This window comes from Mustela lutreola, chromosome 3 (assembly GCF_030435805.1).
Source record: "Mustela lutreola isolate mMusLut2 chromosome 3, mMusLut2.pri, whole genome shotgun sequence".
NCBI classification, from domain to species: Eukaryota; Metazoa; Chordata; class Mammalia; order Carnivora; family Mustelidae; genus Mustela; species Mustela lutreola.
The window spans coordinates 196,248,874-196,272,181 of record NC_081292.1 but is presented as its reverse complement, the minus strand read 5'-3'; the positions used below and the strand labels follow the sequence as shown (position 1 = coordinate 196,272,181).

General features: G+C 36.2%; 1 protein-coding gene across 7 annotated transcripts in view; it reads right to left on the bottom strand.

The window, feature by feature from the left end:
* RAPH1 (Ras association (RalGDS/AF-6) and pleckstrin homology domains 1) overlaps nt 1-23,308 on the bottom strand; it is a 115,224-nt gene that overhangs the window by 61,004 nt on the left and 30,912 nt on the right. For all 7 annotated transcript variants that reach the window (XM_059168310.1, XM_059168309.1, XM_059168311.1 and 4 more), the window contains exons 2-4: nt 14,656-14,775; nt 10,185-10,290; nt 8,864-9,369 (exon numbers count right to left, since the gene is read on the bottom strand). In XM_059168310.1, the coding sequence (XP_059024293.1) occupies nt 8,864-9,369; nt 10,185-10,290; nt 14,656-14,775 (732 nt within the window). The remainder of the gene's footprint in view (nt 1-8,863; nt 9,370-10,184; nt 10,291-14,655; nt 14,776-23,308) is intronic.

The window sequence follows — 23,308 nt, the reverse complement described above, 5'->3', positions numbered from 1 at the left end:
ACACCCTCTTCTCACACTATAAATCATAAACTCGTAAGCACATTGTGTATTACATTCACATTTCATCCCTTAGAGCCCAGTGTACTGCAGAGGTAATCAAATATTTAGGGCATGTGTGAATAACTATTTCTTCTTGAACTTCATGCCACAAGCTTGGCCAGATCAAGACTATTTTCGCTTTGCCTTCTCTACATTATCGCCTTAAACATATTCAATAGCACTGTGTAAATCACTATTATCAATGGCAGGCCTATCAAATCAATATTGTCAATATCCTCATTCTTGGAAAATAAATAAATATAGACTGAACTATTAAAGGCTAAAAAACATAACAAATGCAACTGACTCTAAAATGGTTCAGGAAAACAAATGTATATATAAAAGAACAATAAAGCAAGTGTTGCAAAATGCTAAAAAAATCAGTGAATCTGAGTAATGAGTTTCTGAGTTCTTCGTGCTATTCTTTCAATTTTTTGAGTTTCGTATTATTTTAAAACAAAAAGCTTTTAAAAAATCTATTCTCTGTAGACTCAATCTCACACAAACTCTCCATATTTCCAAATGCTTATTGGTTAATTAAAAAAAATCTAAATCTGTGGTGTTCAGAAGAAGAGACGACTGCCTATATACTATGTTATTAAAAAGTATGATGGAACATTAGTTCTTAAAATTCAACACATCCTCACCAAAAATGAATGTAGGCAAGGTGACAAAAACAGTAGAAATAGTACATGTGTGAAGATTAAATATTGTTACATTAATAAAGATGGAAAGGAATTATGGGATGATATAAAAAGTTTATTTAATCTTAGTTTCCATTTCTACAAAATATTTAAACACTTTTCTATAAAAACAAGTAAACAAACAAAAACCAAAAAACCGCTCCCAAACCCAATTTTTACCTCAAAATGAATCTGAGGATCAATTCTACACATCATTTTTGCTCTAAACATGTTCAGTTCTAGAGACTTTTGTTTGTTATCAAGCTATCAAATTCTCCAACAATCCCTCAAAAACTCTTTGCAAAATTAGTTATGGATCACCATTTTCTTGAATTGAATCTGTAACATGTTAGAGAAGTACCATTTTCAAGTCAGAATCTTGTGCTGGTGTAGGGGGTGGGGGATGGCAGGTGTATAGTAAAGCACTGATCTCACATAGACGCCAAACCATAATCAAGAAATGGCCTTATACCAAAGAACAAAATAAAACACTTCCTTTTGATAGCCAATACCTTAGATTACAATGGGAAAAAAGAAGTGGAAGTCTGTGAACATGCATTAGTGTTTCAATAAAACAGATTTACATTCATCCTTTGCTGACATGTGTGCACTTTTCACAAACATTAAAAATGAGCAAAGCACTAATGGTAACGAATGCAGACCTCAGGGCTGGAGTAACTAGGTTAGGGCTTCAGCTCAGCCGTTTACTGACAAATGTGACTCTAGGCTTACTGTTTAACCTGCTTTCTCACGGTAAAATAGAGGGATAACAGCATTTTCTCCAAAAGTTGCCATAAGAATTAAGTGAATAACATTACTATTATTACACAAGTGAGAAACCACCAGCCCTCATCTGAATTTCATTTAAGCCTCAATTCATTTAAGGTAGAGCTAGTTTACATTTGTTAAATTTTAACAATACATGCAGGAATATACTAAAACGCCACAAGATGGGGATGTTACTGCATAAACATAAATCTCTTTGCCCTTTTTCTTCTGCCCTTATATCTCAATCTCTAGGTCTGGGTCTAAGAGCATTGGCCAGTCTAGCCTTGTCTTGATTGTTCTTCAATTCTGTGATGTAGCAGTATGGTATTGCAGTGTGAGTTCTACAACTTGACTGTCTGGGTTCAAATCCTGGGGAACTTAGTCACTCTCTGCCTCAGTTCCTTCCACTGTGAAAACGGAGGTAATGGTATCTATTCGACAAGACACTGTGCAGAGTCAGCCTGTTGTTAAATACAATGTCCAACACAAAATAAGCACTCAGTAGAGTAGGGGATATTATTTTTCTATTTTACTCCCTCTTTTTTTCCTTCTCTCCTTTTACTAGCCATTATATAGCCAGTATGTGTCTGAATTCCTTCTAAAATTATTTCTTTTAGGGAGTCTGGGTGGCTCAGTTGGTTAAGCATCTGCCTTCAGCTTAGGTCACGATCCTGGGAGACCTGGGCTCCCTGTTCAGCAGGGAGTCTGCTTTTTCCTCTGCCCCTCACCCTAATCATGTTCTCTCTCTCACTCTCTTTCTCTCAAATAAATAAAATCTTTTTAAAAAATAAAAATTATTTATATTTTATAGTCCTCATCCATTTTAAAAACAGATAAATACATTTCTATTCTTGTTCCAAAAAAAGGTCCTTTTTTGGACCAACACACCTTTTTGTGTTGTGGACTAGCCCTCCACAACACAAAATAATGACAAAACAGACCTAAAATCAAATAATGATGATGTTTTATTTCTTCAAAGATAAAAATGACACGGATTACTAGGAAATACACAAAATGAGAATCCTGGCGTATATGCCAATGTCAACTGGAGTAGCGTATTTGAAAAGTATGGTGAGAACTAGACTTTCACTATGCTTTTCATTAAATCTTCACCTCTTCTTTCATCTGAAACCTATTCTTTTTGCTATTTATTAACCTCACTAGGCCAGGGAAATCTGGAATTAAACACCAGATGGGTACATGTGAATAAATTTCAGTGAAATGTAGCAACACAGTCATTAGAATTTTAAGAATAACGTAGCTGCAATAACTGAGAAGTCAATTAATAATCCCCATCTTTTTAGATAGGTAGGCCTCTAAAAGTTTGAGGAAGCCCCGTGCTTTCATCCAGTTAATACTTCAGACCAAAGGTTGCTTGATAAGAATTTAGGACTTAAATGACAGTGGGGCTCTCTACCCCCAGGGCTACAATAAACACAATTGCTATTTTCTGTCCACTACCTCAAAATTTCTGCACACATTAATTCTTGAAATAGTTCTGAAAAGTGAAGGAACTGGAAAAATTTATTGCACTGAACCTATGATATGCTGTTGGCATATCACAAGTTATGGTATATCCATGGAAGATTTCACTTAGGAAAAAACTATAAATATGAGGGAAACAATGATAACATTCAGAAGTTTTAGTAGCTCAGATACTAAGGATTTTTTTCCTATAATATTTATGGAACAATCATCAAGTATTAAAAAGATTCAACAAAACCTTTGGACTCTGCCATAAACTACAATAAAACCTTTTTTAAAGATTTTTAAAATTTATTTGAGAGAAATAGCACAAGTGAGCACAAGCAGGGGGAGGGAGAAGCAGGCTCCCTATTGAGTAGGGACCCTGGGATAACGACCTGAGCAAAATGCAGACACTCAACCAACTCTGCTATTCAGATGCCCTACAATAGCTTTTAAAAGCATTTTCATTTTAGAAGTACATTTTCATGTATAAAATTCCAAATTTAGAAGCATCATTAAGGTTTAAATCTCACCAGAAAATAAAGGAATGTGTTAGCATTAACTTTTTATCAGTGAACTTTATTTTATGTAAAATTTATAACATGCAATTACCATTTATATTTGCAAACTTCTATCTAACTGAAAACTATTGTTTTTATCAGTTAACATGAGTAAATGTGCCATAACAATGCCAGGAAATCAGCTGCAACATTTATTTCACATTGGTTAAGATACAAACAGAAACTTAGTAGAATTATTTCTACCACACTGAATTCCAATTTAAAAATTTAGTAGATGAGGAGTGCCTGGGTGGCTCAGTGGGTTAAAAACTTAGTAGACGAACATTACTGATGGATTTCAAAAGAACACTGACTGAAATTATTCTATAATCCATTTTTATGCTTATCCAAAGAAAATATTTTATACTACAACATTTTTAACACTTAGGAAATAATTTTTAAACAATCAGCTTCACTTTATTTTTAAGATACTGATAAAAACTGGGAGGTAAGTGTAGTTTCATAATTCAAATACAGGTTTCTCAGTTACCTGACCTACTTAAAATCTCTTCTTTGGAATAAATGCCCCTACCAAAGGGATAATGGGAGACTTAAATGAACTTAAATGACTTAAATGAAGTGCCTGAAAGCACAGTATTTCAACAAAAGTCAGAAAAGAGAAAGGCAGGGAAAAAAGACTTACTCTTCCTGATGTGAAATTGTACTGTGCCTATCCCTGTTCGCTTTCAGAGAGCAACAAGACAAAAAGGTAAGCCACAGTATTATTTCATTTTCAGATGGACAGTTTAACTACCCATGTCCCCAAAATGGAACACTACCAACTTCAAACTGACTTTTCTAACTAGGCTCAGATGTCTGGCAAGGAACTAGGAGGCAGTATGACTGGCCAAGTAAGAAGAAGAGGAAAGAAAGGAAAACAGAGGCAGAGGTAAGCAGAAAGCAAATCCCATAAGGACCTGCAGGCCACTGCAGGGATTTCAGTTTTATAATAGGATACAAAGTCTTTGGGTTTGAGAAGAAGAGGGGCAGTATCTACCTAACTTTTAATAGGACCACTCTGGCTTCGGTATGGATGGTAGACTATTAAGGAAAAGGTAAATATAGGATGCCCAAGTGGAAGGCTATTGCAAAAATTTACATCAAGATGATGTCGGCTTGGTGGCAGTGAAGGTGGTGAGAAGTGATCAAATTCTGGATATACTCAGGAGGTAAAGGCAACAGAATCTGCTCCTGGATGGGAAGGACGGAAGAGCCATTAACTAAGATGGAGAAGACTTTGGAGGAGTTAGTTTGGGAGAAACCAGGGCTTTGGTTTTAGACCAGTTAAATTTGAGCTACCTATTAGACATCCAAATAGAGATACTGATTAGAGATAGGATGTATGAACCTGGAGTTCAGGGGAGAGGCACTGGCAAAAGATACCTGTATTTCTTCGACTCTAATATGACTTAATGCTGGTACTTTCTTGATTTTTATCAGGAACTGTCAAAAGAAAACTTCACACAGAATTGCCACTTTGCTAACAGTGACAGGTGCCACCTATTTCTAAAACATGGTCTCTCAACTTTGGCACAATTTTGGGTCAGATAATTCTTTGTTGTGGTGGCTATCCTGTACATTGTAGGGTTTTAGCAGTACCCTTAGCCTCTACCCACTAGATGTCAGTAGCATCCTTTTATCAGTGACAACCAAGAATGTTTTCAGATACTGCTGAATGTCCCCTGGGGGACAAAATAGTTCCCAGTTGAGAACCATTGTTTTAGGGGCATTAAAATGTGGGGGAAAGGTGTGTCTTAGATAAATGAAATAGGGTATTAAAATGTGGGAGTTGTCAGTGCTTAAGCTCATAAGAAGAGTGGATACAGACAGAAAAGGAGTCAGGACTATACCTTGGGGCACACCAAAATCAAGAGACTGCAGACAGGAAGAGGAGATTACGTTAGATATGTCAGGCCCAAGGAAAGCTGAATGTTAAGGCAACACTAGAGAAAAGCAGAAGGGCATCTCAATAGAAGTGCTGGTGGGAATAAAAACAGAAGGACTGGTTGAAAGCATGCTTAAGCAAACAGTTCACTCACAGATTGCTTCCTTTACTTGCAGACCAACAGGGGTCTCAGGTTCAGACTGAGAGTCACTCACAGGACCCAAAAGGCCATAGCTTGGCACCAAGTTCGCTTAGTTCTACAGAAAGATAAAGCATGCTAGCATGAGACATGGTATCTTTAAAAAGAATCTATACAGGCCACCAGAATCCTTTTCTGGGCCCACCATTCTAAGGCACAAAAATCATGGTGGTAAGTACAGAAACCACCCTGGCTATGGGAAACTTCATACTCCACAGGAACCAGCAGTATATTTTAACAGCCAATGAGTGCAGGTTCTAGGAACCCTCAAGGGATGTATTTAGGTTCACTTACAAAACTGATAAATTTCACACCAGGAAACAAAGGTCTGTGTCTTTTCATAGGCTTCTTTTAAGTTCACTCACAGTCTTTCTGGTCCATATGCACTCACCAATCAGGAGTCAGTTTATAGTGTACAATATTTCCTGGAAACTGTCTATATTAGTCAAGTTTATAGTAAAAAAAAGAAAAAATGCCAGGAGAAGGAAAACACCCAAGATAATTTTCCATGAAGAAAATGGGTTAGGACTTGCTAATAATCTTTTCTACTTAAAGCAGTGATTCTCAGGGGACTTTTGCCATATGGGGAACACGTAGCAATATCTAGAGACATTTCTAGTTGTCACAACTGAAGGAGGTGTGTATACACTACTGGCAACTAGTGGACAAGAGAGATGCCAATGATGCTTCTAATGTCTTACAAAGCACAAGACAGCTCCCACAACAAAGAATTATTTAGCCCAAAATGTTAGTAGTCAATGTTGAGAAATCCTGACCTAAAAAGATTAGATGGAAGTTCACATACTAAACACTGAGGACCACCTTACACTGCAAGACTTCTTTCCCCAATGGACTGCAAAAGCACTGAACAGCTGACATATGCCCTCTATGCAGGAGGATAGAGGAATCGTATTCTCTGGAGCAGCTCACACACCTGAGGGAAAAGACCTAAGAAAGACACTAGAGCAAAGACTATGAAAGACAGCAAAGAATTTTAAGATGATATTAACAGAACACTAATATTGTTTGAACTAAGAGACTTGAAATCAAGTGGGGAAAGTTTGGAGTCGAAACAGTGATAAACATACCAAAAACCTATACATTTTAAAATCTCAAGACAATTATTAATTCCAGGTAAGTAAAATGTAATGTCGCAGAAAGGAAATATAATAAAAGCATATAGTTTAGCACCAAACTGCATGCATGTACATAGTCATGATAATATAAAAACTGAATAGTAAACCAACCAAAATAAATTGGGAGGCCAGGGGAGCATAAGGGGAGAAGGGAGAGGAACTGTCTAAAGAAGAGGTGTCTATACCCTAATCTTCCAGAGTGGGAAGTCAGTAGATGACACACACAACTGAAAAATATCAAGAAATACCAGTATAACTACAGTTTAATGACACAGAGTTAAAAACCCTGAGAATCAGCTAAGAGTAGGAAGTTCTGACCTCTGAGAGGATATGGCATGTGTGTGCACATGTAGAGCAAAGTTTTCTGTAACAAGTCTCACAGAACGATTTTGACTCTTTAAACTCCACACATGCAAAAGTAATTAAAATATTTCTTAAAGATTATATTCGAGTGTAGGGACAACTGCATACATGGGTTTGGGATCTAGTAAGCCTCAACTGGTTTTCTTGATTTGAAGAACATACCAGATCCATAAAAAAGTACACTAAAGCAAGCTTCAGGTTTGCTAACCCACTTTTCTACTCATCCAAACAAGACAAAAGAATAGGACAGATAGAGAAGATTTCACCTCCTTTCCTGCTTTATTCCTGGTTTACTCACCGAACTTTATTTTAAACATTATAACACTGGTATCTTTGTCCATGAATACCACTAGGTCACAACTGAAGAGATTACTGGGAGAGGACACCTGACCTCATGCGTCTTGACCCAACTCAAAATAATCTGATTAGAAAGAAGGACTATCAACATTCAAAACAAAGAATAACCAAGAAAGCATGCCCTTAAAAAAATATTGCTCATATCCCAACAAGAAAATCTGAAAGACCTAAATGACACATACTACATAGCTGGTGTTAAATATAATCCTTAGGTATCATATGAGAGAAAAAAATTTTTAAGTTCTCACAGAATATATACCACTTAGATGACCTTCATATTAAATAAGTGACAATTTATTTTTTAGATTGATATACTTTTTCTTCACAAGCAGTTAAACTCATATTTATCTCCAAACCACCACGATTCATGCTTCTTTTGTTTCACAGTGCCCAGAATAAACTGAGTACATTAATGGCTACAGAGTTACTAACTGATGGAAATTAATCTAATGAAATTAAATCCATGGGGGGAAAATTAATAATGTTGAGTAACAGGTGTAAATTTTAAATTTTTCTGTAATTCTTTAAACTGTGTTTTACAAGATCATAAGTAGATTACTTTACCCTGTGGTAGACAGGATTGTAAACAAAAACTGAACAGAAGGCTGGCTTTATTTTACCCACATTGATCTTCTTTCTTGCTGCTACCCTGTAACAATACTGCCGTCTTCTTGACAAAAATATTCGATAAAGAATCTACCTACACCAAACTCAGCTTTCGCTAAAGTTATTTTAACACAAATTCATTTCCTTGCCCTCACCCCATCACATCCAGAAGAACTCTGTCCTTTAAAAACCTGTTCACATAATATATTATCACTTTTGATAACCCGAACCACCGTTTGAGGATTAGACCACGTACTATTAGACCCATTTTACTTATGAGAAATTGATGTTTGCAGAGGCTGAATCACTCATTTAAAGTCTGGTGGGTAGTGAGTGGCAAAGGGAACAGCTGGAACCCAGTTTTCTGATTCCAAGCCCAGTGGCTCTTTCCACTACAGTACCCTGAATCTGATAATAAAACAGAATCCTGGAGGATTATAGCGGTGGTAGGCATTTTTTCCTCAAGTTGTTGTTTTATAATAAACGTACATTAAACAGGAGTTATTGTTATAACAATTACAACAGCTTTGCAAGATGTTATCCACATTTCAAGTTTTTAATCATATGAAACAACTGATATTAATTCAAGGGCTTCAAATAGCCTAAGAATAAAATGAAGAAACTCTCTTAATCATTGACATTGCTGTATCTGGTAATATATTCCTTCTGCAGTGACTTTAAAACTTAGTTCAGAAGAATCCTGACAAATTTTCAATGTAGAAAAAAATTAGTTAATTAAAAATACCATTCCTTCCTTTTTAAAGTACTAAAATAGCAGGAAAAAAGTTTCCTCTACCTACCTCGGTAATTGGCTGCCCCTGATGTGTCAAATTCAGCTCTTGAGGGCGTGTTACTTTATCAATATCCAAAGAGTCCATGCTGGAGGTCGCGGAGGTGATGCTGGAGCGAGAGGAGTTGCTAATAGAGCGCACTTCGGCGTCGCTCACTGTGCCTGCCGACGCTGTTCTTCTGTGCTGGTTAGTTACTGAGGGCTTAGTATCTTCTAGTACAGACTGCTGAGCAGCCTCATCCATGCTCAAAGAAGCCTGTTCTAACTGTGCAGTGATGTCATCCAGGGAGTAGTTGGCATGTGATGGTTTCGTTATCCTGTTAGATGAAGAAGACAATCCTTTCAAAGTGCCATGTTTTGATGTATGTCGGCTAGCAGGTAGTTTCTGAGTGGCTTTTGTTTCTGTGATTTGACGCTTACTACTTCCTGCACCAATACTGCTGAGCTCCTGCTCTATGGAGCAAAGATCGGCCATCAGGGCATCCAGATCCACAGTTTCTCCCTGATTCAGAGCTTCTGCAATGAACAATACGTACATGATGTTTCCAGAATACACTGAATCAGAATTCATACATTCTCTTATAAATCTGTCAATGAATGCAAGCGAAGAAGCAAGAAAATTTATCTTACTGTGCCTAAAGCCTATCGAATACACTATTTCTAAGAGGTTTTTTGTTTTAAATTCAACACAGAAATTTTTAAAAGCAAATAGTCATCTTTTAAGATTTGTAGTAATCAACGGAGGATAATATTATAAGTTGAAAGATTTAAAATAATGCAAAGATCATATACTGTCCTATGGGGTTTTAGCCACAACCCCCATGCAACTTTTTATCATAGGATTTCTGTTGTTAATATGATCAGTGCCCTAGTAGAGCTGTTAATACTTAAAGAGCTGGGAGCATAGAGAGAAAAATGTAAAACCTAAAAAATTACAGATTTTTATGTCAATTCCAAATATTAGAAAGTTAATTGGGCAGAATACATTAAATAAAGGCCAGAGGGGCCGATTTAAAACTTACTAACAAGTAATTTCACTAGACTTTATTCCAATGAAAATACAACAGTGAAAGTAAGTTTGTCACGGGGTACCAGTTGAGTACGTACTTTGTCAGTTATTAGTAACTAGAAAACTATGTCAGTTATGTTCTAGTTTTTTTTTTTCTGTGATCATTTGAACTAATAAAAAATGCACAAACCTAGAAATATAAGAACTTGTTCAAGTTATGCATGTAGTTTTTATATTGAGCTACTTGGAACTGTAGCTGCGTTGCTTCTGCATTATAGAATTTAGTATACTATTTTATATTTTATTTCCAGTTACATCTTACCATTCAAGTTGTATATGGAGAATCGATAAGAAAAATTGGCCATATTTGTTTCCTGACGAAGAGGAGATCTTTTTACTGGTTCCATGGGCTTATCAGAATCCAGACTCTAAAGAAAGTTTAATAAGTCATATTATTTTCAGGTTTCAATTATAAAAAAGAGAAATAAAGCTTGTTATTTGATTAGGTGAACTGTCATATAATAGTTAATAAAACCAAAGTTTAGATTCTAGTTTTAAAGACAAGTATAATTGTTTTTCATGTTATTTTGGTCATGGTTGCTTCAATTTTTAGATAAATGCTTACTTAAGCCATTTAAGACCATCCTAGTTTGGAGGGAACATCTTTCCAAATACATCAAGTGTAGCGACTGAGCTCATTTTACATAAATTCACTATAAGCTAAATATATCAATATAAGCATGGTAAGGTACAAAATAGAAAGGAACAATGCAGAGAATTCTTTTTTTTTTTTTTTTTAAGATTTTATTTATTTATTTGACGGACAGAGATCACAAGTAGAGAGGCAGACAGAGAGGAGGAAGCAGGCTCCCTGATGAGCAGAGAGCCCTATGTGGGACTTGATCCCAGGACTCTAGGATCATGACCTGAGCTGAAGGCAGAGGCTTTAACCCACTGAGCCACCCAGGCACCCCAATGCAGAGAATTCTGTTAACTTTTTCCTCAAGGGGATTTGATTTTGATCAGTCTCATTCTCGGCATGAAGTACCCTGAAGATAAGGCACAATTCTGAACTCAAAATGAGTGAGGTCCAAGATCAGTTTTTCCTTTGTATTTACGTATTTATTTTTATTAAAATTTTTTTTCATCTTAATTCTAGTTAACCCACACTACTATATTAGTTTCAGGTGTACAATACAGTGACTCCACAATTCTATATGTTACTTCGTGCTCATTATACCGTTCTCCCTCCCCTCTGTTAACCATCAATTTGTTTTCTACAGTTTGGAGTCAGATTTTGGTGGTTGTTTTTGGCTTTAATGATTACTTGGATCCCCTTCTCTCTCTCTCTCTTTTTTTTTTTTTTAAGATTTTACTTATTTATTTGACAAAGAGAAGAGAGAGATCACAAGTAGGGGAGCTGCAGGCAGAGGGAGAGGGAGCCTGATGTGGAGCCTGATCCAAGGACCCTGGGATCACGACCTGAGCTGAAGGCAGATGCTGAATCAACTGAGCCACCCAGGTATCCCGGATCCTTTTCTCTTTATTCTTTGCCTATCTATTACTGGTTTTTGATTTGTGTATTAGGTTTGTATATAACATCTGCATATAATAGTCTATAATAAGTTGATGCTAAGTTTAAACCCTAAGTTTATACTTTATATCCTTTTATTTTGTGAGTCCCTTGACTGATTTTTAGAAATATACTTATTTTACTGCTTTTGTGCTTCCTACTTTCCTTATTCCTATTTATGGTTTTCCACTCAAAGGGTCCCCATTAGTATTTCTCATAGACCTGCTTCATGGTCATGAATTCCTTTAAATTTCATTTGTCTGGGCAACTCTCTCTTATTCTGAACAACAGCCTTGCTGGATAGAATATTTTTGGTTGTGCGTTTTTTTCCTTGCAGCACTTTGAACATATCATACCAAGTTTCCACTGAAAAATCAGCTGAGAGCCTATGGGGTTTCCTTTGCTTGCAACTCTTTTCTCTTGCTGCTTTTAAAACTGTCTTTATCACCGCTTTTGGACATTTTAATTACTATGTATCTTGGTGTGGAGCTCCCTGAATTGATTTTGTTGGGGGCTTTTTGTGCCTCTGGAACTAGATTCTTGTTTTCTTCCCCAGATTTGAGAAGTTTTTCAGCTATTATTTCTTCAAGTAAGTTTTCTGCCCCTTTCTCGCTCGTCTTCTGGGATCCCTAAAATGCAAATGTTATTACACTTGATGGTGTCACTGAGTTCCCAAAATCTATTTTCATTTTTTATTATTTTTTTTCTCTCTTCTATTCAGCTTGACTGATTATTCTGTCCTCCATGTTACTGATCTGTTGTACTGCTTCTAGTTCTACTATTTATTCCATCTACTGTATCTTAAATTTCAGTTATTGGATTCTTCATCTCTGATTGGTTTTATTTTTTTCTATCTCTTTGTTGAGGGTCTCACTGAGATCCTCCATTCTCTTCTCAAGTCCAGTGAGTATCTCTATGACCATTACTTTAAATTGTCTATTGGGCATATTATTTACCTCTGTTTTATTTAGCTCTCTTGCTGTGACTGTGTCCAGTTCCAACCCCACTGATTTTTAAAGTTTCAGGTATTGAGTCTCAACTGATTGTAAGAAGATAAGGAAAATTTGGTCCGGCTAGTTTTCAAAGCCAAACGTTAGGGGGATACTTCTTCCCCATGCAGGCTCCCTTGTCTGAGTCTGTTCCTCTCTCCTCTGTATGCCCAGGATGCCCTTCCCTCGTGTCTTTGCCCTTCTTCCTTCTCGACATTTAGCTATGGAAAGTTTGTTCTTCCAGTCTTTAGGTCATTTTCTGGGTCATTACACTGAGGTGGGCGTTATCTAGTTGTATTCACAAGATAAAATGCGAGTTAGGAATCTTCCTATTCTCCCATCTTCCCTGGAAGTCCCAAGACCCAAGATCTTAACAGAGAGTGGCTACAACTTCAGACAATGATGGAATATCCTCGTTCTTCTCAAGCTCTATTAAGATGAGGACAAACTGTAACCCAGCTATGATACTGCCTATGATAAGTCTAGAATTATACTATACTTCAGGGCAGAGTATCTTGGTTAAGTTATCTCGCCACCTTTTTAAATGACACTTTTCCTCTTCCTCTCTATAATAAAGAATATAAGCTGCTTATAACAGAGAAATTCAGGAAAAAGGTCAGTTAGTTAGTGTATATTTAAATAAATTTGCATGAATTAAGAACAGCCTTTTAAAACTTTAACTTCTATTTATCATTATCAAATAGATTTCAAATAAAAAGGAATGCTAGACAGTCTGTAGAATCATGGAATTAAATTATATTTGTGCCTTCTTTATTCATCTGTCTCAAGATAAAAGGAATCCATTCAGTGTCCAACCAGTTTTCAAAGCTATCATATGAAGAGGATCCATAATCATTCACTGCCTTATTTCAATGTTTCACAAAATAGGAAATTCTTCAACCTCAAACCCTGTTCTTCTGCTGCAATTAAAGTCCCAATGCGTCTCCCAGTAGAAATGAAAAATAATAGGTAGGTTTAATATTTTCTGTTAAATAACTTGAAAATAATTGAGGACATACTAAGATTCAGTCCATTTACCAGTTCAAATAAACATACTTGTTATAATTACCTGCTGTGCCCACAGTGCTGAGAGAACAAAAGAAATACTCCTTGACACCAAGAAATGGTAACCTAGTAGGTGGTTTTTAAACTTTTTGTGTGTGGGGGGCAGGTAGAGAGTGTGGGGCAAGTATCATGAGAATTTGGTAAAAGCTCTGACCTTTCTTCCAAGAAAATGCAAACACACAAAAACTTTAGAAACGAGTTTAAAAGATTCATTAACCACTTAAAACATAAACTTGATATAATATAAAGCTGAAAATTCCATTAACAAGGTATGTGTGATATGAGTGGGTGCAGATGACACTTTGTAGTAAACAAAAATAATGAAACAAACTTTATTAGCCACTAATAAAGTACATAAAACATTTTTTGGAAACATCTTAAGTGTAAAAAGCAACTTGTTAGCAGTGAGCCACCATTACTCAGTGATTAATATGTTTTGTTTCTGAAGACAGATTTATACAATTAAAAAACAAAAACAAAAACAAAATAAAAATAGTCACAGTATTAGTTTACAAGCTAACTTTTTTGGTGAGTGGCTCTTCACATTATATGGCAAGGAATTTAAAATACTGGGAAGAATAAAAGTACCAAACCAGCAGAAAAGCCATCTGCAGTGAAATAGCATAGAGTTACTATTCTACCTTTTTTAAAAACACAAGATCCAGTAAAACAAGATAAAAAAGCTTTGCCATGGTTTTAAAATGCAGCCAGAAATGAAATTTTGTCAGTATTCTAGAATTATAGAATAGAAAAGACTTGCATGTGAGGCTATTACTTACATCATAAAATGTAAAATGTAGTAAATATTCACATATTTTAAGTTATGAAATAAGAGTTGATAAAATTTAGACTTAGATTTTGGGTTTTAAACCTTTTTAGCCAGCAATCTCAGCTTACCAAACAGATTTTATATAATCCCTCCAGAGGAACAGAACCTCTGCTTTAAGTTTGTTTTGCTTTTTTGTTTTGAGACTCCTTTAAATAACCATATAATACTTTGTGTTCTAGAGTTAACATTTATTTACTTGTTAAAGGTTTGGACATTTTCCCTTTAGCAGTATTTAAAAATGGAACCTATATCCATATCCCTATGTCTACACAGTAAATTTTTAGCACACAGTGATGGCTTGAAATCCTCGAACAATTTTTCAAGCACTATTTCTAACCTGAGTGAGTTTGTCCAGCTCCCCTAGCCAGGCTCCAAACATTTTGTCCAGGTCCTGATCTTCCTTATCACTGTCTTCTTCAGCTCCATGGTCAATTTCTTCATCTGATAGCTGATCCATCTGAAATACAGACATTTAGGTAGAATGAAGTTTAAGAGGTTAAACTTGAAAAATTATGCAGCACATGCTCTGATATAAATTGTAACTCTCTGGAGTCAAATCTTCCAAACCAGAGATTATATTATACAAGGAAATTAGAAGTCATTAATGGAGACAGGGTTGACAAGCGAGTAGGAATGAATAACTATGTCTCAAATTTTTAGGCAATTGTGAAGAAAAGATTGTATCAGATTATGACCAGAATCACAAGTAACAATAATTTTAAAATTGCAGAGCCCTCTCAATAACCAAAGGATATTATAGTAGTGAGGTTTTCTCCACTAACAGATTCTGTAACACCCCCAAAACCACAGAGAAATAATTTTAAGACTTCAATCCAGCACATTATTATCTCACTTATTCTGCAACAATCTATTTAATACAAGTTAGTATGTATCTTGCAAAACCTCAGTTCAAGAATCACTTCAGAGAAAAGACAAATTGTTAATTTAGTCTGTTGAATTAGTTCCTCCTCTCATAGCATTCTTTCTACCTTACTTTCTCATCAGTTCTGACAAAATCCAAGGAACCAGAACTAAAATTTCCTGTATGTAATTACTCTTCAAGTATAAGTCTTGAAAAGAAGAGATATTTTTCTCTCTTCTTATTAATTATGTGATATCTGACATGGAATCTGCATATTATTTTGCGAAGGGAAGAAAAGATTACACAAAACAAAGTAGGATCAATGACTGACCAGATACTTAAAGTTCTTAAAGATTAATCTGATTAATATAAAATATTTCAATATTAAAGGCGCTGAGAACCTTTTTTAAAGATTCCAATATAGTTAACATACAGTATTATATTAGTTTCAGATATAAAATGTCGTGATTCAACCATTCCATACATTATTCAGTGCTCATCACAAGGGCCCTCCTCAATCCCCGTCACTTATTTCACCCATCCCTTCACCAATCACCCCTCTGGTAACTATCCCCTCTGGTAATTATCTTTAGAACTTAGTTCTAAAGATATGGAAAATCAGATCATATACCATTTAATCACAGTTTGTTCTCTATAGCTAAGAGTCTGTTTCTTGGTTTGTCTCTCTCTCTCTGAGAAATCTTTAGTATAAAGCCTGCACTTGCTTAAACCAAGATATTCCAAATTAATTTGACCACAAATCTTTTCCCTTCAACTTGGAATAATATGTTATCTTTCCCAGGGATACAATGAATACTATCATTCTACATTCCATTCTTGACTCACATTTCTGAAATATAAATTTTGTTCCAGTGGATCTAGGCACTATTTGAAGTACTACCTGCCTATTTGTTTAAAGAATTTCTCCGAGATTAAAGATATCCATAATCTCAAATAAGAATTCGTACACATTTAACAACTCAAAGCAACAATCAACAGAAGTAACTGTGATCCTTAAAATGTGGTTATGAGCTAAGTGAGGAATTTAATTATCTAATGGGATGTCATGAAGCTAAATGTTAAACCTTATTTTACTATATAAAATTCTGCAGAAAGGGTCAAACAGTGTCACAAAATCAATCTGAACTGGGTGGCTCGGTCAGTCAAATTGGTTCAGGTCATGATCCAAGGGCCCTCTACCTGCCACTCCCCCTGCTTGTGCTCTCTTTCCTTCTCTTTCTCTCTGACAAATGAATAAAATCTTAAAAAAAAAAAAAAAAAAGTCAAACTGAACTTAGTTCTAAAGATATGGAAAATCAGATCATATACCATTTAATCACAGAAATAATTTTCTTAAGCTTAATACTACAAAGGAACACAGCTTATATCTCTAATGTAAACTGGTGATTCTCCTTTCTTAATTTCACTACTCAAAGCGTTTATAAATCGGGGAATTCTCCTGACAAATGGAAAATATATCCACCAATTCCCCAAATCACAATTTGACTCTTAAAAAGATTTGGTTTTTATAATTCATTTGTGTTGTACTAGTTCTAGAATTCTTATTCATTAATGAACTATTTACAGAACTATCTCAATAGAAACCTGATACCATTATTTCATTGTTCTACCCACGAAATATAAAATGTTAGTACAAAGAAAAACCTCATCTGACTAGGTAACTTAATTACTCATATAATAGTTGCTAGTTTGAGAACATTTAAGAGTAGGAATATCCAGTCTTCATAGTGAAGGCCAAGAAGCGACAGAACTGGAAATTTTAAGTCAACTTCCTCTTCCTCCCTAATCCTTAAAACTAAACATACTGGAATAACCTAGAAGATAAAATACTTTAGGAGATATTCTGCTTTGAGACAATGATACTTATGCCTGCACTTCCATTCTGAGCACACATTATAAATGTCCGTAAGAGGCCATACTGCAAAGAATGAAATAGGAATATGATTTTCATACAGTTTTGCAGAGCATATGCAAAATAGTTCAAAATGAATGTATTTTGAATTATTACGGTGCTAAATGAACTACAGAGTCCACATCAAAGACTGGTGCATTTTTGGAGTTTTTTTTCCTACTATTCAAACCCAGTAATTATTTAGATTTTTAAGTATTTCCTTAAATATTTTCATTAATAGTTTTATTTTATCTAGACTACTGCACATCAAAGTAGATGAAAATACAGCTAAGGTGTAATAATACAGAATCATAAAATAAATGGAAATTCTGAAGCAATTCAAAATATTAAATGTTAAAATATCAAAATAATATTATTTTGAATAAAACAATAAAATTTGACTTTTACTATTTATGTAAAATTTGCCAACTTTTTCCATTCTTGAATTTGTCACCATGTTGGTTATTTTATAAAAACTAAGACACTTATTCAGAGACTTTTCCAATAAAATTTTAGGTCCTACAACATTTCCTTTTAAATTTTTTTTTTATGAACATTTATTTTTATCCCCAGGGATACAGTTCTGTGAATTGCCAGGTTTACACACTTCACAGCACTCACCAAAGCACATATCCTCCCCAATGTCCATAACCCCACCCCCCTTCTCCCAACCCCCCTCCCCCCAGCAACACTCAGTTTGTTTTGTGAGATTATGAGTCTCTTATGGTTTGGCTCCCTCCCAATCCCATCTTGTTTCATTGATTCTTCTCCTACCCACTTAAGCCCCCATGTTGCATCACCACTTCCTCATATCAGGGAGATCATATGATAGTTGTCTTTCTCTGCTTGACTTATTTTGCTAAGCATGATACGCTCTAGTTCCATCCATGTTGTCGCAAATGGCAAGATTTCATTTCTTTTGATGGCTGCATAGTATTCCATTGTGTATATATACCACATCTTCTTGATCCATGCATCTGTTGATGGACATCTAGGTTCTTTCCATAGTTTGGCTATTGTGGGCATTGCTGCTATAAACATTCGGGTACACGTGCCCCTTTGGATCAATACGTTTGAATCTTTAGGGTAAATACCCAGTAGTGCAATTTCTGGGTCATAGGGCAGTTCTATTTTCAACATTTTGAGGAACCTCCATACTGTTTTCCAGAGTGGTTGCACCAGCTTGCATTTCCACCAACAGTGTAGGAGGGTTCCCCTTTCTCCACATCCTCGCCAGCATCTGTCATTTCCTGACTTGTTGATTTTAGCCATTCTGACTGGTGTGAGGTGATATCTCACTGTGGTTTTGATTTGTATTTCCCTGATGCCGAGTGATATGGAGCACTTTTTCATGTGTCTGTTGGCAATCTGGATGTCTTCATTCAAGAAATGTCTGTTCATGTCCTCTGCCCATCTCTTGATTGGATTATTTGTTCTTTGGGTGTTGAGTTTGCTAAGTTCTTTATAGATTTTGGACACTAGCCCTTTATCTGATATGTTGTTTGCAAATATCTTCTCCCATTCTGTCAGTTGCTTTTGGTTTTGTTAACTGTTTCCTTTGCTGTGCAAAAGCTTTTGATCTTGATGAAATCCAAATAGTTCATTTTTGCCCTTGCTTCCCTTGCCATTGGCAATGTTCTTAGGAAGATGTTACTGCGGCTGAGGTCGAAGAGGTTGCTGCCTGTGTTCTCCTCAAGGATTTTGATGGATTCCTTTCGCACATTGAGGTCCTTCATACATTTTGAGTCTATTTTCGTGTGTGGTGTAAGGAAATGGTCCAATTTTATTTTTCTGCATGTGGCTGTCCAATTTTCCCAACACCATTTATTGAAGAAGCTGTCTTTTTTCTATTGGACATTCTTTCCTGCTTTGTCGAAGATTAGTTGACCATAGAGTTGAGGGTCTATTTCTGGGTTCTCTATTCTGTGCCATTGATCTATGTGTCTGTTTTTGTGCCAGTACCATGCTGTCTTGATGATGACAGCTTTGTACTAGAGCTTGAAGTCTGGAACTGTGATGCCACCAACTTTGGCTTTCTTTTTCAATATCCCGTTGGCTATTCGAGGTCTTTTCTGGTTCCATATGCATTTTAGAATTATTTGTTCCATTTCTTTGAAAAAGATGGATGGTACTTTGATAGGGATTGCATTAAATGTGTAGATTGCTTTAGGTAGCATAGACATTTTCACAATATTTATTCTTCCAGTCCAGGAGCATGGAACATTTTTCCATTTCTTTGTGTCTCCCTCAATTTCTTTCATGAGTATTTTATAGTTTTCTGAGTATAGATTCTTTGCCTCTTTGGTTAGGTTTATTCCTAGGTATCTTATGGTTTGGGGTGCAATTGTAAATGGGATTGACTCCTTAATTTCTCTTTCTTCTGTCTAGTTGTTGGTGTAGAGAAATGCAACTGATTTCTGTGCATTGATTTTATATCCTGACACTTTACTGAATTCCTGTACAAGTTCTAGCAGTTTTGGAGTGGAGTCTTTTGGGTTTTCCACATATAGTATCAGATCACCTGCGAAGAGTGATAATTTGACTTCTTCTTTGCCGATTTGAATGCCTTTAATTTCCTTTTGTTATCTGATTGCTGAGGCTAGGACTTCTAGTACTATGTTGAATAGCAGTGGTGATAATGGACATCCCTGCCGTGTTCCTGACCTTAATGGAAAAGCTTTCAGTTTTTCTCCATTGAGAATGATATTTGCGGTGGGTTTTTCATAGATGGTTTTGATGATATTGAGGTATGTGCCCTCTATCCCTACACCTTGAAGAGTTTTGATCAGGAAGGGATGCTGTACTTTGTCAAATGCTTTTTCAGCATCTATTGAGAGGATCATATGGTTCTTGTTCTTTCTTTTATTGATGTGTTGTATCACACTGACTGATTTGCGGATGTTGAACCAACCTTGCAGCCCTGGAATAAATCCCACTTGGTCGTGGTGAATAATCCTTTTAATGTACTGTTGAATCCTATTGGCTAGTATTTTGGTGAGAATTTTCGCATCTGTGTTCATCAAGGATATTGGTCTATAGCTCTCTTTTTTGATGGGATCCTTGTCTGGTTTTGGGATCAAGGTGATGCTGGCCTCATAAAATGAGTTTGGAAGTTTTCCTTCCATTTCTATTTTTTGGAACAGTTTCAGGAGAATAGGAATTAGTTCTTCTTTAAATGTTTGGTAGAATTCCCCCAGGAAGCTGTCTGGCCCTGGGCTTTTGTTTGTTTGGAGATTTTTCATGACTGTTTCAATCTCCTTACTGGTTATGGGTCTGTTCAGGCTTTCTAGCTCTTCCTGGTTCAGTTGTGGTAGTTTATATGTTTCTAGGAATGCATCCATTTCTTCCAGATTGTCAAATTTGTTGGCGTAGAGTTGCTCATAGTATGTTCTTATAATAGTTTGTATTTCTTTGGTGTTAGTTGCGATCTCTCCTCTTTCATTCATGATTTTATTTATTTGGGTCCTTTCTCTTTTCTTTTTGATAAGTCTTGCCAGGGGGTTATCAATTTTATTAATTCTTTCAAAGAACCAGCTCCTAGTTTCGTTGATTTGCTCTATTGTTTTTTTGGTGTCTATTTCATTGATTTCTGCTTTGATCTTTATGATTTCTCTTCTCCTGCTGGGCTTAGGGTTTCTTTCTTGTTCTTTCTCCAGCTCCTTTAGGCGTAGGGTTAGGTTGTGTACCTGAGACCTTTCTTGTTTCTTGAGAAAGGCTTTACCGCTATATATTTTCCTCTCAGGACTGCCTTTGTTATGTCCCACAGATTTTGAACCGTTGTATTTTCATTATCATTTGTTTCCATGATTTTTTTCAATTCTTCTTTAATTTCCCGGTTGACCCACTCATTCTTTAGAAGGATGCTGTTTAGTCTCCATGTATTTGGGTTCTTTCCAAACTTCCTCTTGTGGTTGAGTTCTAGCTTCAGAGCATTGTGGTTTGAAAATATGCAGGGAATGATCCCAATCTTTTGATACCGGTTGAGTCCTGATTTAGCACCGAGGATGTGATCTATTCTGGAGAATGTTCCATGTGCACTAGAGAAGAATGTGTATTCTGTTGCTTTGGGATGAAATGTTCTGAATATATCTGTGATGTCCATCTGGTCCAGTGTGTTGTTTAAGGCCTTTATTTCCTTGTTGATCTTTTGCTTGGATGATCTGTCCATTTCAGTGAGGGGAGTGTTAAAGTCCCCTACTAATATTGTATTATTGTTGATGTGTTTCTTTGATTTTGTTATTAATTGGTTTATATAGTTGGCTGCTCCCACGTTGGGGGCATAGATATTTAAACTGTTAGATCTTCTTGTTGGACAGACCCTTTGAGTATGATTTAGTGTCCTTCCTCATCTCTATTATAGTCTTTGGCTTAAAATCTAATTGATCTGATATAAGGATTGCCACTCCTGCTTTCTTCTTATGTCCATTAGCATGGTAAATTCTTTTCCACCCCCTCACTTTAAATCTGGAGGTGTTTTCACGTGTAAAATGAGTTTCTTGGAGGCAACATATAGATGGGTTTTGTTTTTTTATCCATTCTGATACCCTATATCTTTTGATTGGGGCATTTAGCCCATTAACATTCAGGGTAACTATTGAGAGATATGAATTTAGTGCCATTGTATTGCCTGTAAGGTGACTGTTACTGTATATTGTCTCTGTTCCTTACTGATCTACCACTTGTAGGCTCTCTCTTTGCTTAGAGGACCCCTTTCAATATTTCCTGTAGAGCTGGTTTGGTGTTTGCAAATTCTTTCAGTTTTTGTTTGTCCTGGAAGCTTTTAATCTCTCCATCTATTTTCAATGATAGCCTAGCTGGATATAGTATTCTTGGCTGCATGTTTTTCTCGTTTAGTGCTCTGAAAATATCATGCCAGCTCTTTCTGGCCTGCCAGGTCTCTGTGGATAAGTCAGCTGCCAAGCTAATATTTTTACCATTGTATGTTACAGACTTCTTTTCCCGGGCTGCTTTCAGGATTTTCTGTCACTGAGACTTGTAAATTTTACTATTAGGTGACAGGGTGTGCGCCTATTCTTATTGATTTTGAGGGGCTTTTCTGAACCTCCTGAATTTTGATGCTCGTTCCCTTTGCCATATTGGGGAAATTCTCCCAGTATACCTTCTGCTCCCCTCTCTCTTTCTTCTTCTTCTGGAATCCCAATTATTCTAATGTTTCATCTTATGGTGTCACTTATCTCTCGAATTCTCCCCTCATGGTCCAGTAGCTGTTTGTCCCTCTTCTGCTCAGCTTCTTTATTCTCTGTCATTTGGTCTTCCATATCACTAATTCTTTCTTCTGCCTCATTTATCCTAGCAGTGAGAGCCTCCATTTTTGATTGCACCTCATTAATAGCTTTTTTGATTTCAACTTGGTTAGATTTTAGTTCTTTTATTCCTCCAGAAAGGGCTTTTATATCTCCCAAGAGGGTTTCTCTAATATCTTCCATGCCTTTTTCGAGCCTGGCTAGATCGCTGAGAATTGTCATTCTGAACTCTAGATCTGACATATTACCAATGTCTGTATTGATTAGGTCCCTAGCTTTCGGTACTGCCTCTTGTTCTTTTTTTTTGGTGAATTTTTCCGCCTTGTCATTTTGTCCAGATAAGAGTATATGAAAGAGCAACTAAAATACTAAAAGGGTGGCAACAGCCCCAGGAAAATATGCTTTAACCAAATCAGAAGAGATCCCAAATCGTGAGGGGGGAGAAAGGGGATAAAAAGAGGTTCAAAAAGAAAGAACGAAAAAATAGAAAAAAAAAAAGAAAAGAATTAGAAAAAAGAAAACAAATAAAAATATAAAAAAGAAAAAATATATATATTAGATAAACTAGTTTAAAAACGTTAAAAAAGGGTACGTTAAAAAATATTTTAGCAGAAGAGAAAAAAAATGAAAAAGAAAAAAATTAAATTAACTGCAAGACTAAAAAAATCACAGGGCGAAAGCCATGAGTTCCGTGGTTTGCTTTCTCCTTCTCTGGAATTCTGCTGTTTTCCTTGGTATTAAAACCGCACTCCTTGGTAGGTGAACTTGGTCTTGGCTGGATTTCTTGTTGATCTTCTGGGGGAGGGGCCTGGTGTAGTGATTCTCAAGAGTCTTTGCCCCAGGCGGAATTGCACCGCCCTTACCAGGGGCCGGGCTGAGTAATCCGTTCAGGTTTGCTTTCGGGAGCTTTTGTTCCCTGAGCGCTTTCCATAGAGTTCCGGAGGACGGGAAT